The 15269-nt window shown below is 35.8% G+C and overlaps 1 protein-coding gene across 2 annotated transcripts in view; it reads left to right on the top strand.

The window, feature by feature from the left end:
• Nucleotides 1-3301: 3301 nt before the first annotated feature.
• Nucleotides 3302-15269, top strand: part of LOC112515262 (probable cadmium/zinc-transporting ATPase HMA1, chloroplastic) — a 12390-nt gene continuing 422 nt past the window's right edge. For both annotated transcript variants that reach the window (XM_025121967.1, XM_025121968.1), the window contains exons 1-13: nt 3302-3858; nt 7188-7338; nt 7416-7600; nt 8239-8385; nt 8817-9012; nt 9196-9308; nt 10316-10551; nt 10742-10847; nt 11032-11199; nt 11417-11633; nt 12366-12553; nt 12644-12730; nt 13801-14009. In XM_025121967.1, coding sequence (XP_024977735.1) covers nt 3319-3858; nt 7188-7338; nt 7416-7600; nt 8239-8385; nt 8817-9012; nt 9196-9308; nt 10316-10551; nt 10742-10847; nt 11032-11199; nt 11417-11633; nt 12366-12553; nt 12644-12730; nt 13801-13986 — 2520 coding nt within the window. In that variant the 5' untranslated portion in view covers nt 3302-3318 and the 3' untranslated portion in view covers nt 13987-14009. The remainder of the gene's footprint in view (nt 3859-7187; nt 7339-7415; nt 7601-8238; nt 8386-8816; nt 9013-9195; nt 9309-10315; nt 10552-10741; nt 10848-11031; nt 11200-11416; nt 11634-12365; nt 12554-12643; nt 12731-13800; nt 14010-15269) is intronic.

Genomic DNA, 15269 nt, shown 5'->3' with positions numbered 1-15269 from the left:
TTGTACTTACGCACAATCTACTTGCAATCTTGAATTTTAAGTAATATGCATTAATAAACAGTACTTTATGCATAAAAAAAATGGTTTTTACGAGTTTTTGTCAAATGCTTTATAATATAGTATAGATATGTTTTAGAATTTGCAAGTTCATTGTTTGAATTCGGTTTTACTTCTATAATATAGACGTGTATAGTGTAATGTAGTATTTTATTATCGGAGGACTTTTATGTTGATTTAAACTTAAAAACCTGTAACCAAAGACACTGCAAAAACATTAGTAAAAGAACTATTCAACGACGCATTTGGAAAAAGGTTACTGAAACATGAACCTTTACGCGGTGTTCTCGAATTTGGAGAAGAAAAGAAAAGAAAAGAAAAGTTTAGACATGCTTTAAAAAAGCGTTAGAAAAATGCAACATTTAAGCAACGTTACGAAAAGTGTAGCTAAAGGGCACATTCAGTAACCCTTTTTAAAAACCTTTCAGAAGGTAACATGTAATGCAGTAACACTTTAATACTGTTACTAATTTTTCAAAAAGTGTCGTGAGTAATGTGCGTTTTTAGTAAATACATTATCTAATTTGAACAACTTTTATGATTTGTTTCGTATCATAACTAAAGAAAAAAACGTTACTAAAAGTTGAATTTCATTGGCCTTTTGAAAAAACATCAGCACAGTTGATCACCATTTATATCTGATTTTATGAAGTTTTTTTTTTTTTTTTGACAATGAAAGAACAGCGGTTTCATCATGCAAAGAAGTACAAACATGAAATTGGTACTTCAACATTGTGTTTATTGTATTTTCAAAGGGATGTTGTAAAATACCGATGCTTTTTTATTAACTTGGATATCCAACCTATTATGCGAGCCCGACTAATTCTAGGACGACCATCTATTTTGCGGGTAGTACGGAGTCATCACATTTGAACCTCTGTGGCTACAAAGAGAGTTCTATTCCTCCTTCGGATTTGATCATGAGACCTCCAAGCACTTTTAACCTTTGGAGCCCAAACTCAAATAATTGGTGGGTTTGGTCATTCCACCATTCATGGATTTAGTCATTCTACCACAATTGAGAAGAAATTCAATTTCATTCCATCCCATTTTATCAAAAAGTCAAAATTATCCTCATCTTCCCTCTTGATTTACCCGGACCCATATGACCTTCATCTGAACCACCACCGACCACCAACGATTTGAATCTCCGCTGATCACCACCAATCTGAACCTCCATCGACCACCATGATTTGAACCACGGTCAACCACCACCGATATGAACCACCGCCGACCACCACCATTTTGAATCGTCGCCGACCACCATCGATCTGAATCATCACTGTTATGAAACACCGATTTAAACCATCACCGACCCCCACTGACCACCATCGATCTAGTCCATCGTCGACCACTATCGATCTGAGCCACCGCCGACCACCACCATTTTGAAACACAAATATAAACCACCGCTTTGATCACCGTCGTTTTTAACCACCCCGACCACCACCGATCTTAACTACTGTTTTGAACCACAATCGACCACCACCGTATAAGAGGGTTATTTTGGTCATTTATCGTTTATTAATTCCATTTCCGAACCTACCTTCTACCAACCAAACAGTAAGATTCCATATCATTTAAAATATTCCATTTCAATTCATTCCAATCAAATTCCATTCAAATTCTTTTAAACTGATTTTTTTTGACAGATTCCACTCATAAAACATTATGCTAACCAAACACCCCAAGTGTTGAGTTTTTTTTATTAACCTGGATATCCAACCCGCTAAAAAGTGTTGGGTTGACATGAAATAAAATGTAATATGTCCAATAAATTGGAATTTTTCTGTTTGGTTTGCAAAGGAATTTGAACGGAATATTGAAAAATCAGAAAAATACACTTTATTTGATATTACTTTTTATTTTTTAATTATAAATAACTAAAAAATTAACATTTGGTTGAAGAAAAGGTGTAAATTAACATTTATGAAGTCTATATAAACATGAAACATGTAAAAAAAATGATATAACTATAAACCAAACCGTTCATACAAGTTAACACATCAAATACGCATATATAAATATTGTTATCGAACCGTTTTACACATTGCTATAAGTTGCCGAACCATAGCATCGAAGCAACAAGTACAAAAAATATTGTTCATACACATTTATAGACTGATCATTGGTAATAACATACAACAAAAATATTGTTGTTCCTAAACTAAGTCGTCCTGGTCCAAATCACCAACAAAAATAAGTAAAAGAACACACGTGATCAAAATCAGTTTACAAACCGTCTAGAAACAGTAACAAATCAAGAACATACCCCAAATCCTTACCTAAATCGGTTTAGAAGCAGTAAAATATCACATATAATCTAAATTATAACCTAAATCGTTACCCAAATCAAGAACAAATATCTAGCTAAACTATTAAAAAACTTCCAGAAGTCCTCATTCGCAGATACGGATGCATAAAAAAGGCCAGCGTGAAACTTGACCTAGGCCCAATCCGAGCTCGACATGAAAAATCTTAGGCCCAATTCCAATAAGGCTTAAATATTGGCAACATGCCCAAACGTGTTTATTTATCTCTTAATAGTTTCATTAAGAGACAACATCTGAATCGCTAATAGGTTACTCGTGTTTAACAAAATAATGTTTGTCTCTTAATGGTTTTAGAACACTCTGAATAATTTTGTATCTTGCGCCTCCCTGAATCATTTAGTGTCATAATTTCATTCTGAACAATTACCAAACAACTATATTTCATTTTGTATTATATTATAAGAGTCTCTTAATCATCCTGTACCAAACCATTCAGCAACTGTCAAACAACCCCTAAGTCTTGTCTAAAAAGGTCGACTTGGACAATCCTGATTAAACTTGATTAAGCCCAAAAGAGCTCGATCAAGCCCTATTTCAATCCAAACCTGACCCGACCTTAAAAAGCCATGTTCTTTTCTACCCGAACTTTGTGCATCTCTATTTGTAATTAATATGTCTATATTAATAGATTAAATTCATTTTTTTTATAAAAAAATATTTATAACAAAAATATTTTGTAACAACTATCAATTATATTTTAAAATAAAAAAATTGTTATATTTCATTTTTAAAAACGAATTGGTATTTATTTTGAAAAAAAAAAGGATTATTCTGATATTTATGGAAACGAAATAGAAGTAAAAATAAAAATGAGGACATCATGTGGTGGATATGTTGCAAGAACGGGCGTGTGGTCATTTGAGACAGACAAAAACCACATGGCCCATTCGCCATGGATGCTTCATTTCATTTCTTTAAAGAACCATCAATGGCGTCAATCGTGATCTCTTCGCCACCATCAAAAATGGCTGCTTTTCGTCTTCCTCTTTCACTTTCAACTTCTCCCGTTAGAAGAAGAAGGTTCCGAGTCAACTCACTCCAACCCCTTCTTCACAAATCCCTAATTTTTCCTCCCAATTCTCTCTCAAAACCCTTACCTACCCGCATTTTCCCTACAATTTGCCACTCGAAAACCACCGACCATCACCAGGATCATGATCATGATCATGATCACGATCACGATCATGGTCATGGTCATGGTTGTGGTCACAATCACCACCACCACCACCACCATCATAACCATAACGGGGGTGAATTCGAGCTTACGAAATCACAGCAAGCGTTTACTCGGTTTGCAAAGGCAGTTATGTGGACCGACCTAGCTGACTTCTTGAGGGAGCATTTGGAGCTCTGTTGTTTTTCCACCGCGTTATTCTTAGCTGCCGCTGTGTGCCCTTACTTGGTTCCAAAAGCTTCTGTGAAGCCTATTCAACATGTTCTAGCTCTTGTAGCTTTTCCTCTTGTTGGGGTAATTATTTCTGTTATATTTTCGTTTTGCACCATTCCTTGTTAATTAGAATGCTGGATTGTGAAAAGTTACTGTATCTGTGAGTTATCCCCCCAGCCTTTCCTATCTTGGTTACATGTTTCCTTACATGATAGGCTTTTGGATACTGGCCTTAACTGAAAAAGAATGGCATGATACTATTTTAGGAATTGGGATTTTCGAGTGAGAAATCGAGGAAGAAAGTCTGTTAGACTGGAGTCCTCATTTAGAGAGAGATTTTTGAAACTTGTGGTTAACTTGCCCTTTAAGTGATTTTAAGGGGTTTACTTTTACCAGCTCAAATTCCCTTTTGGCTTATGCTCTTAGCAAATTGCATTTTATGTCAATTATCTGTATAGCGTCATGTTAAGGTAATAATTGATACACAAATATACAAAATACAACAAGCAGAGAATATGGTACAAAGCTAGACTAAAGGATCACAAGTTTACAGGTGCTATTTGGCAATTAGTCAAACCTTGCATTACGATTAAAGGGTATTATGATATGTTGTATATATGTTATAGTATAGAAATTGTTTTTGTAGTTTGAATGTTATCTGTTAGCTATCTTGTATCGGTGAGAAGTTACACATCCAACGAACAAAAGATTTCATTTATTCATACTCTTGTGTTCCTGGAAGCTTTTTCACTACCATTAACGACTGCTTAAAGTTTCCCATATAGTATAAGAGCAATTCACTAAGAGGAGTATCACTGTTATCATTTGTGTAACTAGCTTCTTCGTAGTTGCATCTCTATTGATAGCGATTATCTGGTTTTTGTTTTCATTCAGTTTTAGAAAATTACTTTATGGTTCTCAGTTATTTATTCACATTTATCCAAAATGCATGAAGTCTTGAGTAGTTCATTGGAAGTTCAATATCAACCAGACATAGGTAACATCCCATCCTTCTTCCTCTTTTTCCGGAACACTCATCTGGGTGTGACTATGATCTCCTGAAACTTGTTGCTTCATAGAATTCTAGTTCATGGAAAAGAATGATGATTGCTTTCCTAATCGCAAAGAACAAATTGCGCCCAATCTATGGTCAACATCCAAAACCCCTGCTTTCCTCACTTCTCAGGGCACATTGGGAACACACCAATGATTCGTTGATCAAATAGATATTGAATGTTGTATCAGAAAACACTGGCAATAACTTCAGCTTTACCTGGTTCAGTTTTGTCATTTAGCACGAGCTTTATGATCAATTTTCTATAATAGATGGACATGTAAAGTTTGAAATAGTCTACAATATTCTTCATTTGAATCAGGATGTTTATCATGTAGAAGTGCTCCATCTGAAATTAAATGATGTGTCAGATGAGGTGTGCAACTGTGCATATGCCTTTGCGATTTTAAGGTGGGAGGTTACAAGAAGCTAATAACTGGCAATAGTTGTTAGATGCCTTTATTTTCTGCTGATGTGTTAAATGGTTGATATTTTAAGTAGTTGGATGTGAATAAAACATCTTTGCATGGGGTTCTTCTCGAGGAAGTTTTCATGTTTGTCCAGAATTGTATCAATCTACATTCTCCTCACACCATGTGATTATCTAACCTTAGCACCACTTATTTGAGAGAGACGTGAACAAGGTCAAGGTGATGTGAATAGTTTTATCTTCATCAAGTCCCAAATGAATTGAAGAGCATTATAGGGAAAAACGAGGACTTATTCAACAATTGGAGTATTAGTTGGATGTTCATTATAGCATCATGACTTGGACCCAAGTAGATGGTACTTGGATATTGATTCTTTTTGTACTTAAGCTGGAATGATATTCAACCTGAGGGCATATGGTTTACAAAAGTCCGAAAAGCTAAGTTGATTGATGGAAAGCCTGCTATTACACTATTTGATCCCATTGTTATTTTGAGCACATAAGAATGTCTGAGTAATCCTTCATATGTTAACAACAGATGGTTGAAGATCATCATAGCATGCCTCTTAATTGCTGTCCGGGATTTAAGTGGCAAGTACAAGGCCCTCAGGTTCCTCATTGAAAGGCTCTATCAAGAGTCTTTTGATGTATTTTGTGCTGTAAAATAGGGGCTCTTCTATATTAAAGGATGATATGGTTATAATCAAGTTATGACACAATCAGCTGTTTGCATGTTTTTGGGCTCAACTTAGTGTCATTATCAGCCTAACATGTAGTCGCTCTCTATTCATCAGAGGCAGACAACAGCAGTTGCGAATTTACACCTTGCCAACTGTTTTTTTTTTTTTTTTTTTTTGGGGGGGATGATAAGGGGAAATGGATTTCTTAAATTACAAGTTAGAGAGGAGGATAAGAAGTTTGTAGGAGTTATTGTGCTATTATCCCAATCTTTTCAAAGGGTAGGTTGTATATAGTGTTATATTGAGGTCATGTTTTTGTATTTTTCTTTTTTTTTGTTTAGATGTTGCTGTTACCAACTTATGTTGAAAGGAGTTGTAAGCGTTCAACTATTACTAGATCCCTGTTCTCCTTCCACCTTTTGCTATCTCTCTCCCTCTTCCTCTGTACTTCGTTTCTCAAAGCTCACCACGCTTGAGGTTTTTCTACGTATCTCTAATATTGGTGATTATTCCCTATCTCTAATCCGCATTTATTATTGTGTACCTAATACCTATTGATACGAGTCACTTCCATGCTCACAGATGTTCTCATTGAAGCTGGCACCTTTAACCTTTTTTGAACAAATTTAATCCTTCTTATCCTTGTGTGAGTGCACTGTACGCATCCTTGACACCAGGATTGTGTCACCTGGTCATGCATATACTATTTGGCTTTTAGACCTTCCTGTATCATAATTTGTTTTCCACTGGCCCGGTAGTTCTCATCATACAACATCCTTTGGTATCACCATTTTACAACGTCGCCTTCCCTCCTTATGGAAGATGATTCTTTCTTTTTATGGATCTTTTGTCAGGCATACAACTCCATCTTCCTTTCATTTGGATTCCGGATGTAAGGGTAAATTATTTCCATATCAAAGAGTCGTGATATATAGATATCTTTACAGCTTTATGAGACTTTTATCACATCACTATACTTTACAGCTCTCTCTGTTGTAATATATAGATACTTGCTCTGTTTGAACCCAATTCTTTTTTGAAGCTTACCATGTAAAGCTTCTGCTTTGCCTATCACATGCAACTCTAAATGGACATTTTAACTTGGGATTGAATTCAATGATGGCTTTCTGTTGTAATGCTTACATTTTGAACTGACATATTAGTTCCAGCTTATTCAATCTGCAATGATTGCTTATCTATTTTCATTTTTCACTAATAGATATTCTTTTTCTGTTCCTCATCTCAGGTCTCGGCATCATTTGATGCGCTGTTAGATATTGCCGGTGGAAAAGTTAATATTCATGTGTTAATGGCTCTTGCGGCATTTGCATCTGCATTTATGGGGAACGCACTGGAAGGAGGCTTGCTTCTTGCTATGTTCAATTTGGCTCATATTGGTAGTCACTTCAATATTGTTTTTCTCCAGATGGAATCTGTTCTTTGCTATTTGGCTAAAATGTACAAATGACTGCAGCTGAAGAGTATTTCACCAGCCAGTCAAAGGTTGATGTCAAGGAGTTGAAAGAAAACTATCCAGAATTTGCCCTTGTGCTTGATGTTAATAACCAGAAGTTGATAAACTTATCTGATTTGAAATATCATGAGGTCCCGGTTAATGAGTTAGCAGTTGGATCATTCATTTTGGTCAAAGCTGGAGAGGTATGAAGTTTCTAAGATTTTTATCCTTTTTATATATGGGCATATTTAAATAAGCTTATGTTTCATCACCTTTTTCTTGGCATATTTTCAGCTCCATGTTAAGCCCACTCTAACTTTCTCGTTCAAAATTTATGTTACTGTTCTTTTCTACCAATGTGTCTTTTTCTTACTATATCTTTAAGCATCGGTGATGCTGTATGAAGATACATCAAGATGCAAATTTCATCTACACATCATATGATACATTTTAAAGATATTATACTTGTCTATATCCCATGACAGTGCAAAGCACTTCTGATTGAAATGTTAGTATTTGGTAAATGTTTTAAAATTGCAATACTCTTGGGGGTTGGGTTCTGGTGAGAATGGAAGTTATGATGAGAAGGGTAAGAAGGGATCTCCACCCTTGGATCAATCCTAATTGTAGAGAACCACTACATCAACACTAATGTGAGACACTGAATCATGCTTTCTAAAGCGCATTTCATGGGTTGTTTTGGGATTAAAAATGATCAAGGTTCCAAAACCCTTCTTACACTTCTCAACTTAACTCTTATTCTCACACGATCCTTCGTCTACTCTTGGTTGGTAAATGATCTTTTAAAATTGCAATAATCTTTGGTTGGTATTTTGACCAGTCAGTGCCTGTAGATTGTGAAGTTTTCCATGGTAGATCGACAATTACAATTGAACACTTGACTGGGGAAGTGAAACCAGTAGAAAGAGATGTTGGTGACAGCATTCCTGGTGGCGCGAGGAATATAGATGGTATGATGATATTGGAGGTATTTGTTTCTCAACTATTCTCAAACATCCTAACTACAAGGTCTTTTCCTCTACCTGTCCTACATTAATTGCAACTATAAATTATAAGTCGTTGGTAGTGGGCTATCAATACCTTCTCACCATGGTTGTAGTTGATTCCTGGGTAGCGGTTCAATCTGCTGATTGAGGGTGCTTACAATTAGAATTTTTATGTTCTCATATATATAAACTGGTGTTTACAATTTGAATTTTTATGTTCTCGCATGTATACTTGTCACAATGTAGTAATCTATAACCTTGGTGCTCAACCTGGCATTCCTCCTTGCTAAAATCCAAATAGGGATCGGCATTTAACTTGTATTTAAGTCTGTGGATTTCATTGCTGTTGGATGTGCACATGAGTGTTTGTGGTCTGCATTTCTACCGTCTAACTCCATATGTTGCTTTATAGGCAAAGAAGACATGGAAAGAATCCATGCTGAACAAGATAGTGCAACTGACGGAAGAAGCTCAATTAAGGAAACCGAAGCTTCAAAGATGGCTGGATCAGTTTGGTGAGAGTTACAGCAAGGCAGTCATCATTATATCAATTGCTGTTGCCCTCGTTGGCCCGATTCTTTTCAAGTGGCCATTCTTCAGTACTCAAGGTAAATATGATGTTCGTTTTATATTGTTCATGGAACCATTGTTTCATACAATTCTTTATATGCATGCAATCTTTATTCCATTTGAAATGAATCTTTCACCTTTAGTGTACTTCCCAGTTCACCCATGATCTCCCATGCCACATTTTCCTTCCCCATCGTGTTTAAAATTATATAGTTGTGTAGCTTGCAGGGGATCATTTTACAGAGCATTGGGGCTCATGGTTGCAGCATCACCATGTGCTCTGGCAGTAGCTCCCTTGGCTTATGCTACTGCAATCAGTGCTTGTGCAAAAAAGGTAATGTCGGTTTGTATGATGAGGAACCCAATAATGTAGTCTTCCATTTTGAGATTACCTTAGATGGGATTTTAAGTTTTCATGCTCTTCAATGTTTCCACCCAGTGTTAGTTTTTACAAGCTAACTCTTATAAATCCTGGAATGCATGCAATTGGAAAACTTAAATTGCAATACTCATGCCTCTTTTTGGAATAAAATGGAATCACTGGGAGAATATTCTAGCAAAATTGGATTAAAATCTAGGAACCATTGCCGAATCCCCATATCAGTGCTTTGGGGTGTAGCTTTTTAGGACATGGCAGGGTGTGCATCATATGCAGCATTGACCGTATTCCCAAATTGTTGACCATGAAAGTAATGGATACTGAATTGGTGCTTCAAGTGGTTCAATTTGGTTAAATTTTATTATGAAAAGAGATGGCATGAAGGCTAGACATCTAAAGTTAAATTTAAGTCGTGTGGCTACTAGAAATGGAGCCAACACAACAAATTATCTTTCTTCTATAGTTTGTACTAATATGGGCATACTAATTAAAAGTAAGATCATGATATGATGCAATTCGAAGTATATGCTTATTTTATATATTTGTTGTATAAATTATAAGATGATTTATTTCTTCTATTCACTTGGTTTTAGACTTGTATGTATGCACATACACACTCATATATAAACACACCCCCATATCATAAACATTTATTGTAGCAATTCAACATATTAATTAAGCACTTCAAAGACAAATGATCGTTCCCTTGTGACGATTCTCGTATGTTACGCAAATATCCAGCCATGATAGACAAGTACACAATCTGTATTGTTCTATGTGCTTGTTGCATCTTAAATTATCTTATAGTCTATCTCCAACATCACATATACACATCTTTCTTTCATAGTGGAAACCAACTTTTCCTTCTTTTTTCTTTCATAACGTGAACCAACTTTTCCTTCTTTTTTCTTTCATAACGTGAACCAACTTTTCCATTTTGACAAACCTGACCCTGTGTGTAGGGAATATTGCTGAAAGGAGGACATGTTTTTGACTCTCTAGCTTCCTGCCACACCATTGCATTTGATAAAACGGGCACGTTGACAACGGGGGAGTTTACGTGCAAAGCAATTGAACCGATACATGGACATGTTAGAGGAGATGAAGCTACAACTTCTTGTTGCATGCCTAATTGTGAGAAAGAAGCCCTTGCTGTGGCTGCTGCGATGGAGAAGGGGACAACTCATCCCATCGGAAGGTATCGCTAGCATTGATTGCTTGTATGCAACACATTACCTTCTGTTGACCTTTTGAACTAAACAAAGCCTTTAAGTTGCCATATAACTTGCTCATTCTTTTTCAGAATCTATCTCGTCTTTATGTCATTATTGGATGTCTTATTTCTTTATCATAGATCCCAACATATTAATTACGTGTACATGTTGTAGAGCCGTCATTAATCATAGTCAAGAAAAGGAGCTTCCTGCTGTTTATGTTGAAAGCTTTGAGAATCTCCCTGGTAGAGGTCTTTTTGCAACACTATCTAGCATTGAGGTAGTGCGTTTTGTATCTCTAACCACTCTATTTCATAAATGCCACATCACTTGTCATATATATTATATGCATATTTGCAACCGATGTTAAATAGTACCTTCCTGGACTGTACTGAAATAATTACATCCTGATTCTATGTCTTCTTTTTTATCTAACTATTTTTTTTATTTTCTGTTTGTTATAGCCAGGTTTTGGAGTGCGCCATGAGTTGAAGGCGTCACTTGGTTCTGTTGAGTACATCACATCACAGTTCAATTCTAAAGCTGAATCACGAAAGATCATGGAGGCAGTAATTAGGTCTTCTTATGGAACTGACTTGGTCCGTGCTGCTCTATCTGTGAATAACAAAAAGGTCCGACTTTCTTGGATGAAAACTTCTGGATAGTGCTTTATGTTCTAACTGATCAGCTATAGTTCTTGACTTCTTGCAACATCTATTGGTTAATTTGAATAACAAACAAAAGTACATTTTCTACCATCTTGTGGATGCTTATTTGTTGCAAATGTTCCAGTTGGCGTTTAACTCCCTTGTGGACCGAATCTTCTAATGTTCTATTTCGTACGAGCAGGTAACTCTTTTTCACTTTGAGGATAAGCCTCGAATTGGGACAAAGGATGTCATAGTGGAATTGAAAGAACAAGCAAAGCTCCATGTAATGATGTTAACCGGTGACCATGAGCTTAGTGCCCGTAGGGTTGCTAATGCGGTGGGCATCGATGAAATTCATTGTGGCCTAAAACCTGAGGATAAGCTCAATCACGTGACCAGCATCCCTAGAGATACAGGTGAGCTTCCTAATGCTCGGTTTTTACACTCCTTTAGACTTGGCTTTTAAGTTGTTGTCATTTTTTTTTATAAATCATCTACTCTTTTCATATCTCAATACTCCCTCCATCCCAAAATAAGTTTCCACATGTCTAGTTTGGAAGTGTCCATTTTCTAAAGTAAGCGCTTACTTCACAATTCTCCTTAGTATGAGATGGAGACATTTATTACTCCCTCTATTATTAAGGGTAAAAATGTCATAGTTAAATTAAAAGTGTAATAATTACATAGGGGGCAATTCAAATAACAAGACTAAATATCGTGAGAAGGTAAGAAGAGAGTTAAGGAAGATTCGTATGTGAATCATTGAAAGAATCCGAAAAAAAATCTATCTGAAGATGCATGTGTAAATCGACGTTACAAATTATTCATATGGGTCACATATGCATCTTCAAATGGATTTTCTCAATGATTCACATATGGACCTTCTGTTAACCTTTCCTTCTTACTTTCTCACAATATTTAGTCTTCTTATTTGAACCTTCCACTAATTAGATATCCTTGTGGACATTTATTTTGGGGTTGTACTTTGTTTTAGGTTGTTTATCCTCATCGGTGGTTATCATATAGATATTTGTATGGATGAGGAATTATAATTTTTTGACCAGTTTTCTTACTAACTATTTTCTCTTATTTAGCAGCCTGCGTATTAAGAAATGTTCTAAAAGCTATTATTTCTGGTCGTGTTACAGGAAGAGGTCTTGTGATGGTCGGTGACGGAATTAACGATGCACCGGCACTTGCTGCCGCTACTGTTGGCGTTGTCCTAGCACAACGTGCTAGTGCGACTGCTATAGCCGTTGCGGATATATTGCTACTTCAGGACAATATTTCTGGTGTTCCATTTTGCATTGCAAAATCGCGCCAAACGACTTCCTTGGTACCTTAATCATGCAATTATCATATATCTATTCATTTTACTTCATTTATTTCTTTTTATTTTTTGGTTAACTCTTCCCTTTGCTTGCAGGTGAAACTGAATGTGGCACTCGCCTTATCTAGCATTATGCTGGCCTCCCTTACTTCAGTTATGGGCTTTCTCCCTCTATGGCTTACGGTATGAAAGTACTTGTAACTCCTTTTTCTGTTCTATTTTCTCATTTTCTACTGCATGTTACTCTGACCGTCCCAATATAAGTGTTCACTTTCAAAAGTAATGCCTACTTTCCAATTCTACCCTTAATTATGAGATGGAAAAATTCATTACTCCATTAAGGGTAAACTTTTAATGTCCTTTAGTTAATGAAAAAGTGTAATAATTACACATTTCTAAACTGTCTGCCTTTTTCGTCGTGGACATTTATTTTGGGATAAAGGGAGTATTACAGTTCCTGATGATAGTACTCCATTTGGTCTAGAAAAAGTACCCAAATCGACTAATTATGAGGGTTTTTCTTAACTTGGGGAAATATTTGATGCTAGCCCCTCTCTTCCAATGTAAATGCAATATTTCTTTATCTTTTTGGCAAAAGTTACAGTCAAGAATTACTTTTTTACCTATCAGTAACCATTACAAAATGTTAATAACATTAATTTTGGTCCAAAATATTCTCCTAACTTGTTATTATTGAGTGGTAGTTTAGACCATGTTTGGCAAGCTAACTTATTTTTTGAGCTTATTGGAATGATCCCCGTTTGGTAAGTCATAAACTAGCATATAAGCTAACTTTTTGAAAAGATACTTTAGGTAGCGTTTCAATAAGCTACACGGGTTTCTTTTCATTTTTTTTCCAATTATGCCCCTTATATTTTACATATATGACCAAACCCTTATCTTTTTAGGTAATTATACATTGTCATCTAGCTTATCAGCTAGTTTTACAACGTAATGGAGGGAGTGTGTAGAACAACGGGATGGAAACAAGATCCTGCATATGCAAAGAAAAAAATACCTTCTCTTCAAACCAATTGGGTCGGAATCATGCAAAATGGATCCTTTTTTACCCATATTAGCAAAATGTCAATTTCAACCTTGTCACATTATAAATATCTTTTGGTTTGTGGAGTATGTTGTTGTCTTTCCGAAGACATATTTCATGATGTCATAAAAATTCACCCCAGTGTTATGCAACAGAATTCATAATGGGTACGTAACTACCCTCATGTTTGTTTTCCGTAAATTTGCAGGTTCTCCTCCATGAAGGCGGGACTCTGCTCGTTTGTCTAAATTCCATTCGTGCCCTTGAAGAACCTTCATGGTCATGGCGGGGGGATATTCTACAAGTATTCAATAAATTCAAGTCTCTGCTCAGCTTGTTGACCAAAAACAGCATCAATAACTCAAACACTAGAATCCAAGCTGCACCCTCTTAAGATTGCAACCACTTCGGTTATAGGTACGCTCTACTGCAACTCTGACTCCTTAGCATACGATTGGTATGCAGGACAGGACGAGATATAACAGAACAAAAACTTATTTTCCCACGTTTGGTACTATATTTACGTTATGTTCTCAAAACCCTTTTTATGAAGGAAAGGAAAGGGAAGGGAGGGGAAGGGGAGGAAAGTAAAAAAGAACTCGTGTTCTTGAACCTTTTTTAGGAGAGAGAGGAAAGGAAATTGAAAGAAATTAATACTCTTTAAAAAATTATTAAAATTACAAAACTATCGAAACTTTCATATATTTTGAAAGGTTGTATTAATAAAAATGACATCCTTCCTCCTTTCTCTCTGTTCAAAAAAATGAAAAATATTTTCGTTCTTTTCCTTTCCCTCCTTTTCTCTTTTAAGAACACAAAAAAAAAAAAAAAATACTTTCCTTTCTTTTCCTTTCCTCCCATTTCTTTTTTTCTTCTCTCCAAATTTGAGAACACAACATATGATTGAGACAACACAAAATTGAGTTGTTTTTGTCTTATCAAGATAGGTGGAAAAAAAAAAAAAGGAGATGAGACAAATCGGTAAATTACTAAACTATCCCTTGTCAAATTAAAACCTTAAAACCGTGTATAATTCTTTCAACCACCTACCTGACTCTCGTCGTATGGTCCAGTCTTGTCTTTGTACCAAACACACCTTTCAAGGTGGGATTTAGGGTAGACTTTTTCATGTCACCATCAAACTCTTTTTCTAAGCTCAATTATGGTCATTTATTTGAAAGTCAAATAGTGGTTTGGTTTTTCTGGTCAAACCCATAAATGAAAACAAAGCAGTTAGTTAGCTGGAATCACAAGAAGGTAGATGATGATGATGATGATGACGACGACGACGACGACGACGATGTTGATAGCAATGACTCACCATACATTGATGTGCCTATATCCGGCTCAAATTATAATCCCTTTGATTCAAAATAAATGCCTACAACCAAAAATAGATACACAGCTTTAGAAATATGTAGTTATTACACTTTTTATCAACTAAATGCTATGTTCACCCTTATTAAGAGAGGGAGTAATCCCAACTCATAATTAAAGGGTAAAGTCGAAAATCAGACACTTACATTTGTTTTGAGACGGAGGGAGTAACAATCACTATTCAAAAGAACTCCGTTACATGAAAACCATAAACATTCTTTGGAGTAACTTAATTTGATTAAGTCACTCCAATGTGAGGGGGCATTTCATTTTTTGGTTCACTCAGTGGTGAAGCTAATG

Source organism: Cynara cardunculus, assembly GCF_001531365.2.
Source record: "Cynara cardunculus var. scolymus isolate 2C chromosome LG 7, CcrdV1, whole genome shotgun sequence".
In the NCBI taxonomy this organism is placed as follows: Eukaryota; Viridiplantae; Streptophyta; class Magnoliopsida; order Asterales; family Asteraceae; genus Cynara; species Cynara cardunculus.
This window is presented reverse-complemented; position numbering and strand designations above follow the sequence as displayed.